Here is a 17,640-nt window from a genome sequence, read left to right on the forward strand (position 1 = left end):
TGCCCAGGCTGGAGTGCAGTGGCCGGATCTCAGCTCACTGCAAGCTCCGCCTCCCGGGTTTACGCCATTCTCCTGCCTCAGCCTCCCGAGTAGCTGGGACTACAGGTGCCCGCCAACTCGCCCGGCTAGTTTTTTGTATTTTTTAGTAGAGACGGGGTTTCACCATGTTAGCCAGGATGGTCTCGATCTCCTGACCTCGTGATCCGCCCGTCTCGGCCTCCCAAAGTGCTGGGATTACAGGGTTGAGCCACCGCGCCCGGCCAAGTATTATTATTTTTGAGACAGAGTCTTGCTCTGTTGCCCAGGCCGGAGTGCAGTGGCATCATCACTACTGACTGCAGCCGCCACCTCCTGGGCCCTAGAGATCCTCCTACCTCAGCCTCCTAAGTAGCTGGGACCACAGGCAGGCACCACCACGTCTGGCTAATTTTTTTTTTTTTTTTTTTGAGATAGAGTCTCACTCTGTCACCCAGGCTGGAGTGCAATGGTGCGGTCTTGGCTCACTGCAACCTCTACCTCCTGGGTTCAAGCAATTCTCCTGCCTCAGCTTCCCGAGTAGCTGAGATTACAGGCATCTGCTGCCATGCCTGGCTAATTTTTGTATTTTTAGTAGAGACAGGGGTTCACCATGTTGGCCAGGGTGGTCTCGAACTCCTGACCTCGTGATCTACCCACCTTAGCCTCCCAAAATGCTGGGATTACAGGCATGAGTCACAGTGCCTGGCTGGCATGTCTAGCTAATTTTTATTTTTTGTAGAGATGGGGTCTTGCTGTGTTGTCCAGGCTGGTCTCCAACTCCCAGCCACAAGACATCCTCCTGCCTCGGCCCCCCAAAGTGTTGGGATTACAGGCATGAGCCACCACACCCAGCCTGAAATTAAATTTTAAGTACAAACAAGTAGTGATGACTATATTATCGTTGGGGAAAAAGTTACAACCTGCGTGATAAAGCTTAAAGTGCCTGTGACCCCTCTTGCCCTGGCTTTTCCTCTCTCCCAAGGGGTCCTGACCATTGTTGCTCTCCCAAGAGTAAATCACTGGCCAGGCGCGGTGGCTCATGCCTGTAATCCCAGCAGTTTGGGAGGTCGAGGTGGGCAGATCATTTGAGTTCAGGAGTTCAAGACCTGGCCAAGATTTTGAAACCCCATCTCTACTAAAAATACAAAAGTTGGCCAGGTGTGGTGGCACATGCCTGTAATCCCAGCTACTTGGGAGGTTGAGGCAGGAGAATCACTTGAACTCGGGAGGCGGAGGATGCAATGAGCCAAGATTGCTCCACTGCTCTCCAGCTTGGACAACAGTGGGAGACTTTGTCTCAAGAAAATACAATAAAATAAAAAATAAATCATTGTTTTAAACAGTGACAAAAATAAAAAGCAACAGCAAGTTGACAAAGGGCTCCCAACTGTGGGGCAGTGGGACAGGAGTGACTTTGGACTTGGAATCTGGAAAGCTGGGTGCAAAGGCTGGTCTATTCCTTTGGCGAATGGTTATCCCGCTTTGGCCCTCGGCATCCTCTTCTGCAACAGGAATTGAGTTTGAACACGGTACAAACACCTGAACGGGCAGTGGACTGGGCACAGGCAGGCTCCCCTGCCCCTGCCCGCCCCACCTCTCTCTGGCTGGCAAGCAGAGATCTTTTGCAGTGTCTTTGTCTCCATTTTGCTAATTTTATTTTGTGAATAAGTGAATTATGTATGAAGCAAAATATTAAAACAGCACCAAAGGGTACAGGTGAAAACCAGGTCTCCCTCCCACCCCAGTGGGTAAGCATGGACGTGAGTGTACCTGATTGCTTTTCCCAATTGTAACACTGTAACTTAGCAACTGTTCCTCCTTGATAACAGAGCAATTGCAGGATTCTCTCTAACTGCTGCTACACAGTAACATTGTATCTTAGCAATTGCTCCATGTCCATACAAAACACACAGCCGGATTCTCTTTTTAACCTGCTGTGTAGCCCTCCACTGCCAGACACACTATCGTTTGACAGGCTCCTATGGGCGGAGACTTTTTCTTTTGCTACTTTAACAGTTCTAGGACACATACATCCTCCACCTTTGCAAGTCCATCTGCAGGGCAAGCTCCCAGACTTCCCCACCTCTGCAGCAACTTTTCTTTTCTTTTTTTTTGAGAGGGAGTCTGGAGTGCAGTGGCCGGATCTCAGCTCACTGCAGGCTCCGCCTCCCGGGTTGACGCCATTCTCCTGCCTTAGCCTCCCAAGTAGCTGGGACTACAGGCGCCCGCCACTATGCCTGGCTAGTTTTTTGTATTTTTTTAGTAGAGACGGGGTTTCACCGTGTTAGCCAGATGGTCTTGATCTCCTGACCTCGTGATCTGCCCATCTCAGCCTCCCAAAGTGCTGGGATTATAGGCTTGAGCCACCGCGCCCGGCCAACAGCAACTTTTCAAAGCCTGAGCAGAGGGTGAGACTTGGAGAGAAAGTAAATCAGCCTTCTTTGAGAGAGAGTCTCAGCTCACTGCAAGCTCCGCCTGCTGGGTTCACATCATTCTCCTGACCCAGCCTCCTGAGTAGCTGGGACTACGGGCGCCCGCCACGAGGTCCGGCTAATTTTTGTGTTTTTAGTAGAGACGGGGTTTCATTGTGTTGGCCAGGATGGTCTCGATCTCCTGACCTCGTGATCCGCCCGCCTCGGCCTCCCAAAGTGCGGGGATTATAGGCGTGAGCCACCGCGCCTGGCCTAAATCAGCCTTTAAACAGTAGACTTCCCATGAAAATCTCCATTTCTGTTTTTTTTTTTTTTTTTTTTTTCTTTTTTAATGGAGTTTCGCTCTTGTCAGGCTGGAGTGCAGCAGAATGATCTTGGCTCACTGCAACCTCCACCTCCCAGGTTCAAGCGATTTTCCTGCCTCAGCCTCCTGAGTAGCTGGGATTACAGGTGTGTGCCACAAAGCCTGGCTAATTTTTGTATTTTTAGTAGAGACAGGGTTTCACCGTGATGGCCAGGCTGGTCTCGAACTCCTAACATCAAGTGATCCCCCCCCCCCCACACACACCACACCCTACCTTTTGCCTCAGTCCCCCAAAGTGCTGGGATTACAGGCCTGGGCCACTGCCTTGCTACCTTTTTTTTTTTTCTTCTTGAGCTGGAGAGTGTGGGCTTGTGTTGGGCTCTCATGAGTTGCCAGTGCCTTGAGGCTCAGTGGCCACAGTCCCCCCCAGCCTTACTCACTCCCTTACGCAGCTAAGTTTGGGAGCCATGGACTGAGCCCAATTGTGTAGAGCCCTTCCCCCTCTTTCTTTCTGTGCCCACATCAAGGGCAGACGAAGGCCAAACTGCGGTGGCCTGGGTGAGGGTCCCGAACACCCTGGACTCAGACCCCACCTCTCCGTGGCAGCGCGCCGCGGCAGCAGGTGCACAGGCCATGGCGCTCACTCTCAGCGTCTCACGCCAGAGCGACCTGGGCAAAGCCGCGCGCGCGGCGGGCCTGGCCGGGAGCGGCCCCGGAGCCCCCTTCAGACCCATGCGGATCGCGGCACTGCTGGGACGCGGGCATCCCGCGTGCTCCCGCCGGGACCACCAGGCCCGGCCGCCGCGGGAGCTCCGAGCCTCCCCACGGTCCCCAGGGGGCGCTGCGCGCTCGCGCCTCGGGGCGCAAAGCGAAAGTCGCTGGGGCACGCGGGGTGCCGTTGCGCGTGGGGCGCTGCCTGGGGGAGCCAGAGGCCCGAGGCCCCGGGACCCCTTATGCAGAGCCCGGGCCCCAGCCCCGGCCTGCCCAGCGAGAAGCGCCCCTGCCCACCGCCGCGCACGCTCGGGGCCGCGGGGCCAAGGCTGCGGGAGGGGAGGGGTCCGCTCCGGGCCGGCGCCGGTCGGAGGTCTCCAGGCCCCCACGCGCTAGGGCAGGCCGGGGGGACGGGCCGCGCGGGACGGCGGAGGGGTGCCGGGGCGCGCCGGGCCGTCGGGGAAGCGCGGAGGCGGGCACGCCGGGGAGGGCGGGCGGGGGCCGAGCTTATAAAGCCCCGCGGGCGGGGGAGGGCGGGAGGCCCGGCCCAGCTCGGCCCCAGTGAGCCGAGCGCTGCGCTCCGCCGAGGGGCAGGGCGGACGCCTGAGCGAGCGCGGGCCCGGGACGTCGGCACCGGCGGGGCGGCCGGAGGAGGAGGAGGAAGAGGAGAAGGCGGCGCGCGGGTCCCCGCGGGTCAGCCATGGCGCGCCGGTCCCGGGGCCCCCACACCGCCCCATAGCGCCGCGGCGTCCGCACGGTCCGGGCCGGGCCCTGGGCCCTCCAGCCATGGAACCGCACGTGCTCGGCGCGGTCCTGTACTGGCTGCTGCTGCCCTGCGCGCTGCTGGCGGGTGAGTGGGGGGCGGGCGCCGGGGGACGGTGGGAGGGGGCTGCGGCTCCCCACGGCCTGGACACCGGACGGCGCCGACCGGGGCGAGGGCTGCGGGCGGGCGCGGTGATTCCCAGGGACGCGCGACCCGGGCGCCCGCATTCCTGAAGCATGAGCGCGGCCGGCGGCGGCGGGTGGGGGGGACGGCACCGCGTGCCCACGGGGGAGGTCGAGCGAGCGCCCGGGAGAGCGCGGCTGGCGTCTCCGCCGGGGCGCTGCGGAGAGGGGCCGCCGGGCGAGGCGGTGTTTGCCCCGGTGGGAAGGGCCGGAGCGGTGGTGGGGGGAGCACGAATCTCTTTTTCTCTTTCGTGTTTAAAAAAAAAAAAAAAGCGCAAAGTTGCATCAGGACTTCCTGACAGGCTGGGAGAAGGCGGGCTTCCTGCCTGGAGCTGTTTAATTTGGAGCTTCCCGAGCCCAACGAACGTCCGTGCCCAGGGCCCAGCCCCGCTCACCACTGCACCCCCCTCTCCCGGACTGAGGCGGGCCCACACTTTGGAAAAAAATAGTGTGGGTTCCTCCCTGGTCCTCCCTTGCCCTACTGGGCTCAGTTTCGCAGGGGCGGGGTCCGGCCTCTGCCCTGGTCTGGGGGAGGGGACACCCCCGGAGGCTGCGGCCTGGGGTCAGGGCGGAGCAGGGGTCCCCAGTCCTGGCATCTGTGTTCCCTGCTTGCCGGGCAGTGGTGCCCCTTTCGCGAAGCACCCCGGGTGGCCTGGTGCTCCACGGCCTGGCACCCCACCCCTTCCCCGACCCTGGCCTACCCGGGACCCGGGGCCCGCGCCCTCTGCCCGGGGCTCCCCACGTGTGACTGAGCTGGGAAGCAGTCAGATGAAGTGAATCCACAGACAAGTGGGATGGCTCGCACCGGAGTCTGCCATGGACCCGGCAGGTGAGGCGTTTTCATTCTAAAAGCCCTTCCAGAGCCCTTGCCTCGCTCCAGCTGCGAGCTCGCCCAGCGCGAGCATTGGGGGTCTAGGGCCGCCTGTGTGAGGCTCCCAGACCGACTACGTTTTGATCGGTCGCACGGAAAGGTGGTGAAACTTGGGGAAGATTTTTCTAGACAGGAATCAATGAAAACCATTGAGCCTGGAGAGGAGAGGTTTTGAGCAACTCTCTTCAGTGCGGTCAGCCCTGTGTGAACTGGGCAGCCTGGGACCTGCTCCCAGTGTAGGGTCAGATGGGCCGTAAACAGGGCCCGGCTGTGTTCCTTCCTGTGCCTTAAAAACAAGCAGGACAGCCGGGCACAGAGGCAGAGTCTGGCGCTGACAGGCCTTGGAGAGGGAAACAGGAAAGCTTCTGAAACGTCCCGTTCTCACCGATCGTTCCATTTCCTCTTGTGTCTGAGTGAGAGTGGGGGTCCCTCCTGCAGGGAATGCCCCCTTCAGACGGTGACTGCTCCTTGGGCAGAGTTGGCAATGTTTTTCTTTAAAAGACCAGATGGTAAATATTTTTATGTCACAACATCATCATCTTCTGGTATTTTTCCCGCCAGTAAAAAATGTAAAAGCCATCCTTATTCATGGGCTGTACCTAAACAGGTGTTGAGCAGACTCTGTGGCAGATGTGGTTTGCTGCGCCCTGGGCATTGGTCAGGAGGCCTGGGTTCTGCCTTCTCGATTGCTGGCCTCATGGGGGATCTGGGGGAGGGATCACCGTTCTTGCTTTTGGCCTCCTTGGGGAGGATGGGGAGGTAGCCCAGGGGTGCTCACCCCAGGCCACGTGTCAGAGTCTCCTGAGAAACTTTTAAAGAATAATGACGACTGACTCTGTACGGTACTTTCCGTAAACCCAAAACTGGCCCCAAATGAAGTCTATTAATTTGAAAGGTGCTGAAGCCCAGGCCATTATCCACAGTGATTCTGGGGATGGGGCGTGGGGCCTGGGTCTCAGTGTTTTCTCTCAAGTGCCTGGGGGAGGTGGATATGGAGCTGGCCAAGAGCCCTGCCTGCCTGCTGGCTGGGTCTCCTGAGTCAGGCTCTCTGGACCTGGCGTGTGGGCAGCACCAGACGGACCGGCAATGTGCAGGTTCTGCTGGCCTGGCTGGAGGTGGGACACTGGTTTTGCTGTCTTTGGAGTGCCCCCTCCCTCTCTGGTGAGCTTTGGCTGGAAGCAGTTAGTTCTACAGTGTTTTGGAAATGAATGAGGCCTTCAGAAGGCATTAGTCAGTGTGTGCCTGTGCTGGCTCAGACAGTGCCTGGTGAGGGTTTGAGTCATCCTGGGGTGCCCCGGCCCCCACGCCCTCCCCCTCCAGTGCAGGATCATTACCCAAAAATCCGGCAGGGAGCTGCCCCCGCCCACAGGGAGCAGAGGCCTCCTTCATCAGTCTCACCTGTTCCTGGAGCCTTGGGGGATCAGGGCCCATCTCTTCTAGAGAGATGTCAGGGCAGGGCCGGGTGCAATGGTTCACATCTGTAATCTCAGAGCATCACAGGAGGCCAAGGTGGGAGGATGGCTTGAGCCTAGCCATTCGAGAGCAGCCTGGGCAATGTAGAGATCCCCACCTCTACGAAAAATATTTCAGAATTAACTGGGCGTGTTGGTGGTGCACCTGTAGTCCCAGCTACTCAGGAGGCCAAGGTGGGAGGATCGTTTAAGTCGAGAAGGTGGAGGTTACAGTGAGCCATGATTGTGTCACTGCACTCCAGCCTGGGTGATAGACCCTGTCTCAAAAAAAAAAAAAAAAAAAAGGCAGGACATTTGTGATTCTGATAGAACAGGACTGCACCTCTGCTTCTATCTGTGGGAAATCTAGACCGGGCTGCGGAAAGCCAGGTGGTGAGAGAGGAGCCACTGTGTTACGGACTGTGGGACACCCACGTGGGCTGACAATATGGCTTCTGCTTTTCAGGGTGCCTCGTGGCACAGCCTAGGGGCACACCCACAGCCGGCAAGCTGGGCGCTGCCTCCTTCAGGCTGATTGTCACTGAGAAGTGTCACCAGTTAGCAATGGGGGATGCTTCCTCCTTTTTCAGACCATTGTCACCATCAGAGTCTCACCACCCTGGGAGGCAGCCAAGAAGGGGTCTCGTTCTGCCCCAGGGATGAGAACATAGAGGCCTGGGGAACAGCAGGCACTTGGCTCACAGTCACTCAGCAGTGCAGAGCCGCCAAGCCCAACATGGCAGAGTCACTCCTCGGAGGCCTGTGCTGGGGTCTCAGGACCTGCCCAGAACCCTGGCCTGTCCCATCCGAGGGTGCTGGGAACAGCATGGCCGTGGCACAGTAGGGTGGGGGCTGCTTTCCTCTGTAGCTTGGGGGCCCCTTCTGAGCATCAGTTCCCTGGCATGGCAGAGGGGCACACTGTGTCTCCATGCTGGGCCTGGAGGCTGGATGAGTCAGTGGGAGGGCGTGGGGCCTGGCTTACTGCACCGAGGGCTGCAGGTGTGAGTGTGCACATGTGTGCGCGTTTGGGGAAGGGGCGGGGGACTGCCCAGGAGCTGAGGATGGATCACAGCGGGTGGCCGTCCCACAGTGGGTCACTGGTGCCCAGGACACAGGGAGCTCCAGCCCCAGCTGCCAGGGTCCCACAGAGAGGAAGTGTCCTCTCGGGGCGGGCGGGGGTGCACAGTCTCTGATCCTCGCCCCAAGGCGGCTTCCTGGGCGGCGTCTCTCCTGTGCTGACTCGGCAGTGCATTTGCTTTCTGTGCTCAAAGATGAAGGGGAACCACCGTGGGTCTTTGCTGCTGCCTTGCCGGCCTAATCTGCCCTCTGCAGCCCACTCCTGAGATGGGGCCACCGCGGTCTCCAGGGTCCTGTGAGAGCCGCATCTTGCAGGAAGCCATTCCTGGCCTCTCTGGCCTCAGAAATCCCCTTTTCAATTCAACAAAATGTTAGTCTTCTCTTTAGCTATTTTAGAAATAAACAATTAGACTTTTTTTTTTTTTTTTTTTTTCTTCTTCAAGACAGAGGCTCACTCTGTTGCACAGGCTGGAGTGTAGTGGCATGATTTTGGCTCACTGCAACTTCAGCCTCCAGGGCTCAAGCCATCCTCCTGCTTCAGCCTCCTGAATAGCTGGGGTTACAGGTGTGTACCACCATACCTAATTTTTGGATTTTTAGTAGAGGTGGGGTTTCACCACATTGGCCAGGCTGGCCTTGAACTCCTGACCTTAAGTGATCTGCCCGCCTCGGCCTCGGAAAGCGCTGGGGTTACAAGCATGAGCCACGGCGCCCAGCTGACGATTGACTTGCTTTTGCTTATATATGCTTTTTCTTCTGGTTCCAGAAGCAAGTTTGCCCTTCCTTGTGGTAGAGAATCCTAGCTCACAGGGCAGTTTAGAAGCCAGCACCGCGTCCCACACACACATCTGGCATGGACGGACCCTTGCTGGGTGTCTGTCCTGTGTTCTTCTGAAAGGCAAGCTGTTCCCAGCCAGCCCCTGCCCCTCTCTGCCTTAGTCTGCCTAGAGGCCTGAGTCTCCCGGGTGACTGTGAGGCGGGACCCCCCTTCCCCCAATGCCGTCCACATCCTCCGCATCTGTGTTCTGTCCTGCTCTTGACCTTTGAGCTTCCGCGTCGGCCTCAGGGTGCGGCTGTCGAGCCTACTTTTTGGATTAGGGCTCTGGGGTGAGGGAAGTTAATCCACATACCCAAGATCACACTGGTGGGAAGAGACAGGCCGGGGGTGAAGGCTTCTCCTCTCCTTGGCAGTTGAGTCCCACACCTGCTGGCAGAGGCATCTGAAGACGACTTGGGGTACAGGGTCACTGGGAGGACGAGGGCAGGTGGAGGTGTGGCCAACCTGGTGGTGGCTCGTGGGCAGCAGCAGACTCTGTCTTGCTCTGAATGTGCGGGGCCCTCACCCCCTTCTCTGGGTCTGGGTTTCCTCCCCCGTAAGTGACACCGTAAAAGCTTCACAGACGCTTCCAAGTCTCAGGTCTCTTGGGCTTTGGATCTCACACCCAGGCTGGGTAGGAGCAGGGGTGGGAGAGCTCTCCCCACTGGAAGGCTCAGAATTCTTCGCACAGTCATGGGCCAGGAGACCTGGAACGTGAGCTTTCCCAGCTGTGCTGCGTGCCGCGGTGGCCGCGGTGGCTGGGGGTCCGTTGGGCCTCCATGAAGCTGAGGGGAAGGAGCCACTCACCACCTGGTCTCGGAGCACACAGGGCAGTTCCCAGGAGCACAGAGGCTCCTTGGGACCTGTGGGGCCGTCGGCCTCCCTCAAGCTGCACACGCAGCGTGTCCCCAGGGGCGTCTGCAGCCCGGCCCACCCCACTGCAGATTCCCGACCACTCAAATTCATTCATGCATCTTCTCACGCAGGTCCTGTGGGACAGAGCTCTGGGCAGTAGCCAGAAGTCCAAGTTCTGGGTCAGGGCCAGTGGGGGTGGGGGATGGGGCTGGAGCTCCCTGCTCTCCCTCCCAAGCTAGTCAGGAAAGGAGGCTGTGGGACCCGCACTGTTCTGGATGCACCGTTGCCGTTTATTCACGAAGCGCAGTGCTGAGCACAGGCAGGGAAAGAAAAGTGCCAGGAAAATGGGGCTCCCCCGACGCCGCCCAAAACAGGGTCCCTGGCCAGGTACAGTGGCTCACGCCTGTAATCCCAGCACTTTGGGAGGCTGAAGCAGGTGGATCACCTGAGGTCAGGAGTTCAAGAGCAGCCTGACCAACACGGCAAAATCCATCTCAGCTAAAAATACAAAAATTAGCTGGGTGTGGTGGCACGCACCTGTAATCCCAGCTACTCGGGAGGCTGAGACAGGAGAATCACTTGAACCCAGAAGGTGGAGGTTGCAGCGAGCTGAGATTGTGCCATTGCACTCCAGCCTGAGGGACAGAGTGAGCCTCCGTCTCAAAAAAAAAAAAAAAGAAAAAAAAAAAAAGTGAAGGCGTAAATCAGATTAAATTCCCTTTTTAACCCTTTGAACCTCTGTCCTCCCTTGTTCCCAGCGGGAGGCCTCTGGTGGATGCACCATGCACCCCACCTGCCCCCACTCTCTGGGTCTCTCTCCCAGCTGGAACGGCCACTTCCCCGGGTGCCTTCCTTGGGCTACAGCCTTGTGCCTCGGCGGCTGCTGGATGCCTGAGTGTGTGGGTGGTTCCCAGTGTGTGGGATGGCGCACGAGCTCACGCCCTTCCGTGTGGGGTCACACACCCACCGCAGGCCGTATTTTGCTCACGTTCATGTTTCTCCATGGTGGACGCTGGGTTGCAGGGACCCTTCCTGTGTGCGGGTGAGGATCTGGGCAGCTTCTGGTGCTGGGCCCATGGGGACGCTGACCATCTCGGGCGCCAGCGCTGAGGCGTGCAGTGGACGGCTGTCCTGCCGGGCGCTGCCAGGGCCCCTTAGGCTGACGTGCGTGGCCACCCGATTCCCCGCCGTTGTCTCAGGAGCCTTTGCTGAGTGGGGTGGATCAATTTTTCGGGTGTGTTTTAATAGCATAATTACAGGGAGTATTTCAGGCTCCCTCTGACGGGCCGGCAGGGTTTGGCTGCCGGCTGTTTACCAGGCTCCAATCTGCACACTATTTTTCTGTGGTATATATAGCTGGGGCTGCTTCTCCTTCCTCAGGTTCAGGCTAAAGAGGGACAGCGGCCGCCTCAGCCACCCCCTGTGGTTTCCTTTGCCTGTGGATGGGCGGCTAAAATGGGCCCAGGAAGAGTCGAGAAAAAGGCCGGCTCTGGGGGCCACAGCTCCACCCCCAAAAGCAGGAAGGGGCTCGGGCCATGCCCATCTGTGAGCCCCACCGGTCCGGGAGCGGCCTCAGGCAGGGGAGTCCTGGACCCCGCAGTGCCTGGCTGTGTTTGTCCCCCCTTCCTCCTGTGTGTCTAGAAGCCTCCAGCCTCGGGAATAATGAAACTCAACTGTGACTTCAACAGATTCCTGGGCCTGCGGGAGCTCCCGGAGGCCTGTGGCTGTGGCAAGACCTGGAGGGCCATGCGAGAGGGACAGATGCGGGTTTGGGGAGGCTGCCTGCCTGGGAGGGGCCTCGAAAGAGGGGACAGGCGTGGGTTTGGGGCTACCTGCCCGGGAGGGGCCTTAAGGACCCCAGGTCTGGTCTTGGTCTCACTCACCTCCTGGACCCTCCAAGGCCTGCGGTTTGCAATGTGTTGGCTGGGACCCCCACTGTCTGCCTCTACGCAGGCTCAGCCACCATGTGGCCCTCGCTCCCTCACTTACTTGATTTCTATTTATCGTTAAAGCACCGTTTGAAACAACCCATTATTAAAGCAACATGAAAGGGAGTTTTGAAAGGGGAAGCCATCGTCCATCCCACTGCCCCTGCCTCAACAGGGATCTGCTTTTCCTTTCCTGTCTGTGGGCCAGTGACAATAAGGACTCCACAATGGGCGGCCTGCAAGGCTCTGCCCCAGCCTCCGCTTTCTCCCTCCTTGCTGGGTGCACGCCCTTGTGCTTTTCCTAAAAGAGCAGGTCCGCCCGGGCATGGTGGCTCACACTTATAATCCCAGCACTTTGGGAGGCTGAGACGGGCGGATCCTGAGGCCAGGAGTTCAAGACCAGCCTGGCCAACATGGCAAAACCGTGGCTCTACTAAATATACAAAAATTAGCCGGCCATGGTGGCAGGCATCTGTAATCCCAGCTACTCAGGAGGCTGAGGCAGGAGAATCACTTGAATTCGGGAGGCAGAGGTTGCAGTGACCTGAGATCACGCCACTGCACTCCAGTCTGGGCAACAAGAGTGAAACTCCATCTCAAAACGAAAAAAAGAAGAAAATCAGGACACCTCAGCCTGGTGCAGGCCCTTCCCTCCTTCTAGTCCCTGCCAGGAAGTGAGCGGGCCCAGCTCTCCTGCTGGGCGAGGAAGGGGCACATACATTCCTCTCTTGGGACAGCAGCAGCAGCAGCCCTGTTGCACACACGAGGATGAGGATGTGCAGGCTCAGGGGCCGTGGGGGGCAGAGAGGCTGTCGGCACTGGCCTGGCCCGCCCGAAGCCAGGGTCCGGCCCCACAGTCCTGTCCCCAAGTCCTGGCCCTTCTGTGGTCAGTCCCGTCTGCTAAATCCCCTGCTCTGCCCCCGGTGTGTGGTCCCCCAGTTCCCTCCTGTGCTCGTTCCCTGGTAATCTCCCGTGGCTTCGCCTCCGCAGATGCCCTGAGCACACACCCTCTCCCCTTCCTCCCCTCCCAGATGTGCATACAGGAGCTGTTCAAAGGCTGGGGCAGCCAGCAGGGCCCCTCCAAGGGAAGCTGGGCCCCAGGCAATGCCCTGAGCTGCCAAGTTCTGGTCCTGCATCTTGTCCCTTCTATGCACCATGGTGTGGGATCTCGAGTCCTGGGTGGTGCGTGTTGAATCTGAAAGGAAACTGCCCCTGCGCTCCCCAGCTTGTAGCCCGTGGGCCTGGCTCTGAGGCCTCGACTGCCCCACGGCCTGTGCTGCACCTGCTGGGGCCAGGCTCTGGCTCTGGCTAATGCCTCCCGTGGCTTTAATCTGCATGATCTGGATGCTTAACAACGGTCTTTGACTCTGCGTGTGCATTGCCTTCTGAGGAGTCTCCTCAAGTCTCCCAGCTGTTTAAGCGGCGCGGTCTTTTCTCTTTTGACCTGTTGGTGCCGTCAGCCAACCTCCTGCCTGCACTCTCCTTCCCTGGGCTGCCCTGCGTGGTGTCTTTTCGTTTCTTTCTCTCTTTTTTTTTTTTTTGACAGAGTCTCGCTCTGTCGCCCAGGCTGGAGTGCAGTGGCATGATCTTGGCTCACTGCACCCTCTGCCTCCCAGGTTCAAGCAATTCTCCTGCCTCAGCCTCCCTAGTAGCTGGGATTACAGGTGCCCACCACCACGCCCAGCTAATTTTTGTATTGTTAGTAGAGACAGGGTTTTGCTATTTTGGCCAGGCTGGTCTCAAACTCCTGACCTCAGGTGATCCGCCCACCTTGGCTACCCAAAGTGCTGAGATTACAGGCATGAGCCACTGAGCCCAGCCCCGGCCATGTGTTTTTAAGAGCAGGCATTTCATTCAGATGAAGCCTGGACACTCTCGGGGGACTCTGGTCAGGGGCTCTGCCTGCCACTGAATGTTCTCTCCCTGCATGGGTGGCCGTGGCATCCGGGCTGCACTGGGCCCTGTTCTGCCTAGCTCCTGGCCGCTGGGTCTGTCCTGGCGTCCTCTCTGTCCCGTGCGGGCGCCTCTGCCTCCTGCTCCAGCCTGTCTGTCAGGGTCAGGGACGCCCCTCTGCCATGCTCCGGCCCCCCCGGTCCCCTCACTCCCTTACATCCTGGGTGTCACGTGCACGGCGGGGACTCTGTCGTCTTCATTGTCTGGGCCGGGGCCTCCCTGGGTGTCTGCTGGATGGAGGGGGTTCCTTGGGTCCCTGCACAGTGAGCTGCCTCCCAGCACTGCCCTGTCGTTACGTAGCGACTGTCTTTGTGCCTGGTTTTCCTTCCTTTGACTGGTTTCCCTGGTATTAATTCCCAGGTCTTGCATTACCATCTCCCAATGCCTGGGTGGTTTTAGCACCCAAGAGCCTGTGCTGAGGCATCTTAGACCATGTGGGCACCACTCGCTTCTGCGCAGCCATCTCTGGGGTGCCTTATTTCTTGTGGAATCCTCCAGGGAGCCCCATGTACCCCAAGAGTGCTCTCCCCAGCCACTTGGCATGAGATAAGTGGTTCCTTTGCCCTTGGGCCCCCTCCTTGTCTGGTCAGTCCTTCGTCATGTGGTCAGCGTGGGATTGCCGGCTTCCTTTTCAGGCTTCCTGGGACACCGCTCAGACCTGCAGCTGGGCCAGCAATGCCCACCCATTTCTCCTCCACACGGTGTGCAGAGGCGCCTGGGCCGCTGCTGGGGACTCTGGCGCCCAGGAGTGAGTCTCCTTGACCCCAAGCTGTCCTGACTATCACGACTGGGGCCTGTATTTCCCCTTCAGCACCCATGGGTGTCTTTCTCCAGTTTATATTATGATTTTTATTTACTTACTTATTGAGACAGAGTCTCGCTCTGTCGCCCAAGCTGGAGTGCAATGGCATAATCTCGACTCACCACAAACTCCGCCTCCTGGGTTCAAGGGATTCTCATGCCTCAGCCTCCTGAGTAGCTGGGATTACAGTCATGTGCCACCATGCTGGACCTCTAGTTTGTATGATTACAGCCAGGTCAGGGAGTCACCAGGTGTTGCCGTCCTGTGGGTGGGAAGGGGGCGCAGGCAGAGGCCAGGAGGAGGTGACAGTGATGAAGTCAGCGTGCCGCTCAGGCCACGCCCACCCAGCCCTGCCTGGTGACTTGTTCCTGCTGTGCTGGGAGCTGCATCCTAGACCTTATCACTGGGCACAGACCTTCCCAGCCAGGGGAGAGGGAGGCCCTGAGGGGCCCCAATCTCTGAAGGTCAGCAGTGTGCGGGGAGGAGGCTTGCGGTGGTGAAGGGACTTGGGGGACCTGCAGGGAGGTGCTGGTGGTCAGGGATGGTGGCACCTGAGGGGACTTTCGGCAGGTCCAGAAGTGCCCAGAGCAAGCTCCGGTGGGGCCCTGCAGTGGGGGACTGGGGTCGAGTGACCCTCTTCCTAAGACCACCCAGGAGGACACCGGGTGCAGGGAGGCCGGACCCCTCTCCCCCAGCCTGTCAGCTTTTTCCCTATCAGAGCCTGTCCCTAGGAGAGGGGGGCCTCAGGCATGGTCTTGAGCCCCTAAGGTTTTTTTTTTAGGGAAGCGCCAGCCACTGTCTTCACCCTTCCCCTAGTGAGGCCAGGCTGTGTAGGGCCACGTGGAGGCAGTCTGTGCTGCACCCGTCAGTCGCCTGGCTTCCTGCCGACCCTCGGCCCCCGTCCACCTCTGGTCTCGGACAAGGCCCCTCTCCCTGCCCACCTCCTCCCTGGCCACCACGCCGGGTGGGCAGACCTCCTCTGTGGTTTCTATTCAAGGGGTCCCCCGTTGGCTCCCCACTCTTGGAGGGCCGTCCTGTCTCGGGCCTCCCCTCTACTCACATCCCCTGAGCGAGGGCCCAGGCTTGAGGCCAGGAGTTACTGGGGGGCCAGAGGGGGAGGCTCAGCCTGAATCAATGAGACCCAGGAGGGATGAGGCACGTGGACCCGGGGGCTGGCTGGAGCCGCTGGTGACAGATGGAGGAGTAATTGCTGCTTCCAGAGCACAGCGAGCTTGAGCTCCCTGGAGTGCCAGAAGCTTCTGGGTGGACAGACAGGCTGCCTCACATTCCAGAGGCTGACACAGTCTTCCAGGCACCCCAGGGCCAGCTGGAAGCCATGTGCCTCTACCCACATGTCCCGTGGGCGTTTGTAGGGGAGGCTGGCCCTGCCGTGGCCCACTCCAGCCTGTGGCCCACCCCAGCCTGCGGCCTCAGGAGCTCGCACCTTTGCAAGACGGTGACATGAAGACTGAGCCAGGGCTGCTGCGGGCATCCCCCTTAGAGAATGGGTAGGAGGGGGCACAGGCCTTTTTTTTTTTTCTTTTTTTTTTTTTTTTGAGACAGAGTCTCACTCTTTGGCCAGGCTGGAGTGGAGTGGCGCGATCTCAGCTCACTGCAATCTTCGCCTCCCAGGTTCAAGTGATTCTCCTGCCTCAGCCTCCCGAGTAGCTGAGACTACAGGTGCCCGCCACCACGCCCGGTTAATTTTTGTATTTTTAGTAAAGACAGGGTTTTACCATGTTGTCCAGGGTGGTCTTGATCTCTTGACCTTGTGATCCGCCCGCCTCAGCCTCCCAAAGTGCTGGGATTACAGGCGTGAGCCACTGCGCCCTGCCAGGCATGGGCCTTTTCATGGGGGAGGAAGCCGTGCCCTCTGCCAGACTCTGGCTGTCTGGGCCACCTGCCTGTGGACTGGGTTCTGCAGGGGCAGCATGAGCAGGGGCCAGCAGGCTTCCAGGGCCCTCAGCTCCAGCATGGCTGTTGGTTATTGGCACCTGGGCCTCATGTCTACATGGAAAGTACATTCCGAGCTGGTGGCTAAGCCACAGGAGCCCACTTAGCTGTCCCAACCCCCGGCTCACTCGCTGCCGTGAGATGTGTGGGATTCCGGGCCCTCCTTCCCATCTCAGACACAGACTTGGGACTTCAGCGCTGGACACAGGTGCTGGATCTGGGGTCTCAGTGGCACCAGGGATGGTCATTCTGACAGCCATGCCAGGGTCTCAGGAGGGCCTGGGGCCCCAGGGGGATGGGCATTGGATCTGCTGGTGTTACTGCAACCTTGTCCTACCTATGGCCCTGCTCTGACTGGGCTGAGGGGGACACCCATAGCTGGCTTGGGACCTCCACTGGACACTGTCACAGGGCATTTGTAGAGTGACCCTGCTGGAGTTCAGGCTTGGGTGCCTGTGGCCCCTGAGCCCAGCAGCTGCGTGAGCCGTGGGGAGCCAAACCCCTAGTCAATAAAGCTGCGTGCTCCTCCCTGCCTGCTGGGCTTGGGGCCTGCAGGGCAAGGGAGGCGGTGGGATGGGAGCCTGGCCTGGCCTGGTTTCTTGTTTTCGCCGCGACCCCAGCTCTGTACAGTCAGATGCGGCTCCCAGTCCTAGCTCTGTTGCCGAGCACCGCTGGGCCAATGGTTGGGTAAATCTCTCAGCCTCTCTGAGCCTCCAGCACTTCATCTTTAAGAGTGGGACTGGCCTGGTCCTCCCAAGTGGGGTTACTGGGTGCAGGGTTCCTGCAAGGCTGGGCCCGGTGCCAGCAGTGGTTGCTCTGTCCGTGGGGCCCTTCACACGGTTGACTTTTATCTCCCTGTGAGATTTTTATCTCCCTGTGAGATTGGCACCTGCCCTGCTCTGCCTCACGGCTCTGGCTCTCAGGGACCAGGACGACCTGCTAGGTGACAGGGGCGGAAGGACCTTGCAACACGTATCAGGATGTGAGGGGGTGCAGCCACTCCGCCCAAGCCCCGCCTGCAGATGAGAAGCCCAAGAGCCTCTTAATCACCTGCGCTCAGGGCGTGTGAGGACAGGGAGTCCTTCCAGTGCCACCCACCGGATCCCTATAGTAAGGAGCTCCTCACCCAAGCCCCCAGGGCATGTCAGTGGTCTCCCAGGTGAGGACGTGAGGTCCAGAGACTCTGGTGGTGGCTGGTGTTGCCTACGGCGGGGCCGCGCGGGGCCCAGTGGAGGACGCCTGGCCCGGACCTGGCTGCTCTGTGGGAACCGTGGGGCGTGCTCAGGGTGACTTGGCACGACTGGGCTGCCGGCTGGCCTGGCTGAGTCACTGGCAGTGAAGGTACCAGGTGGTGGACGTGCTGGGCAGCTGGCAGGAGAGCACCCCCACCCAGGACCGTGTCCAGGCCGAGGGGGAAGGGAGCATCCCAGGCGGGCACCGCCCATGCTGGGGCCCCTGCGCTAACGGCCGCCTCTCCTGATGGACTGCAGTTCTGGAGCTGCCCCTGAGGAGAACGCCCTGCC

At 59.4% G+C, this 17,640-nt stretch overlaps 1 protein-coding gene across 6 annotated transcripts in view; it reads left to right on the forward strand.

The window, feature by feature from the left end:
* Positions 1 to 17,640, forward strand: part of PIEZO1 (piezo type mechanosensitive ion channel component 1) — a 74,814-nt gene that overhangs the window by 3,078 nt on the left and 54,096 nt on the right. For 2 of the 6 annotated variants that reach the window (XM_030924325.1, XM_030924327.1), the window contains exon 1: positions 4,007 to 4,315. The exons of the other annotated variants lie outside the window; for them this stretch is intronic. In XM_030924325.1, coding sequence (XP_030780185.1) covers positions 4,252 to 4,315 — 64 coding nt within the window. In that variant the 5' untranslated portion in view covers positions 4,007 to 4,251. Of the gene's footprint in view, positions 1 to 4,006; positions 4,316 to 17,640 lie in introns of those variants that run through there. 6 annotated transcript variants of the gene reach the window in all.

The sequence above is a fragment of the Rhinopithecus roxellana genome, chromosome 20 (genome assembly GCF_007565055.1).
Source record: "Rhinopithecus roxellana isolate Shanxi Qingling chromosome 20, ASM756505v1, whole genome shotgun sequence".
Lineage (NCBI taxonomy): Eukaryota > Metazoa > Chordata > Mammalia > Primates > Cercopithecidae > Rhinopithecus > Rhinopithecus roxellana.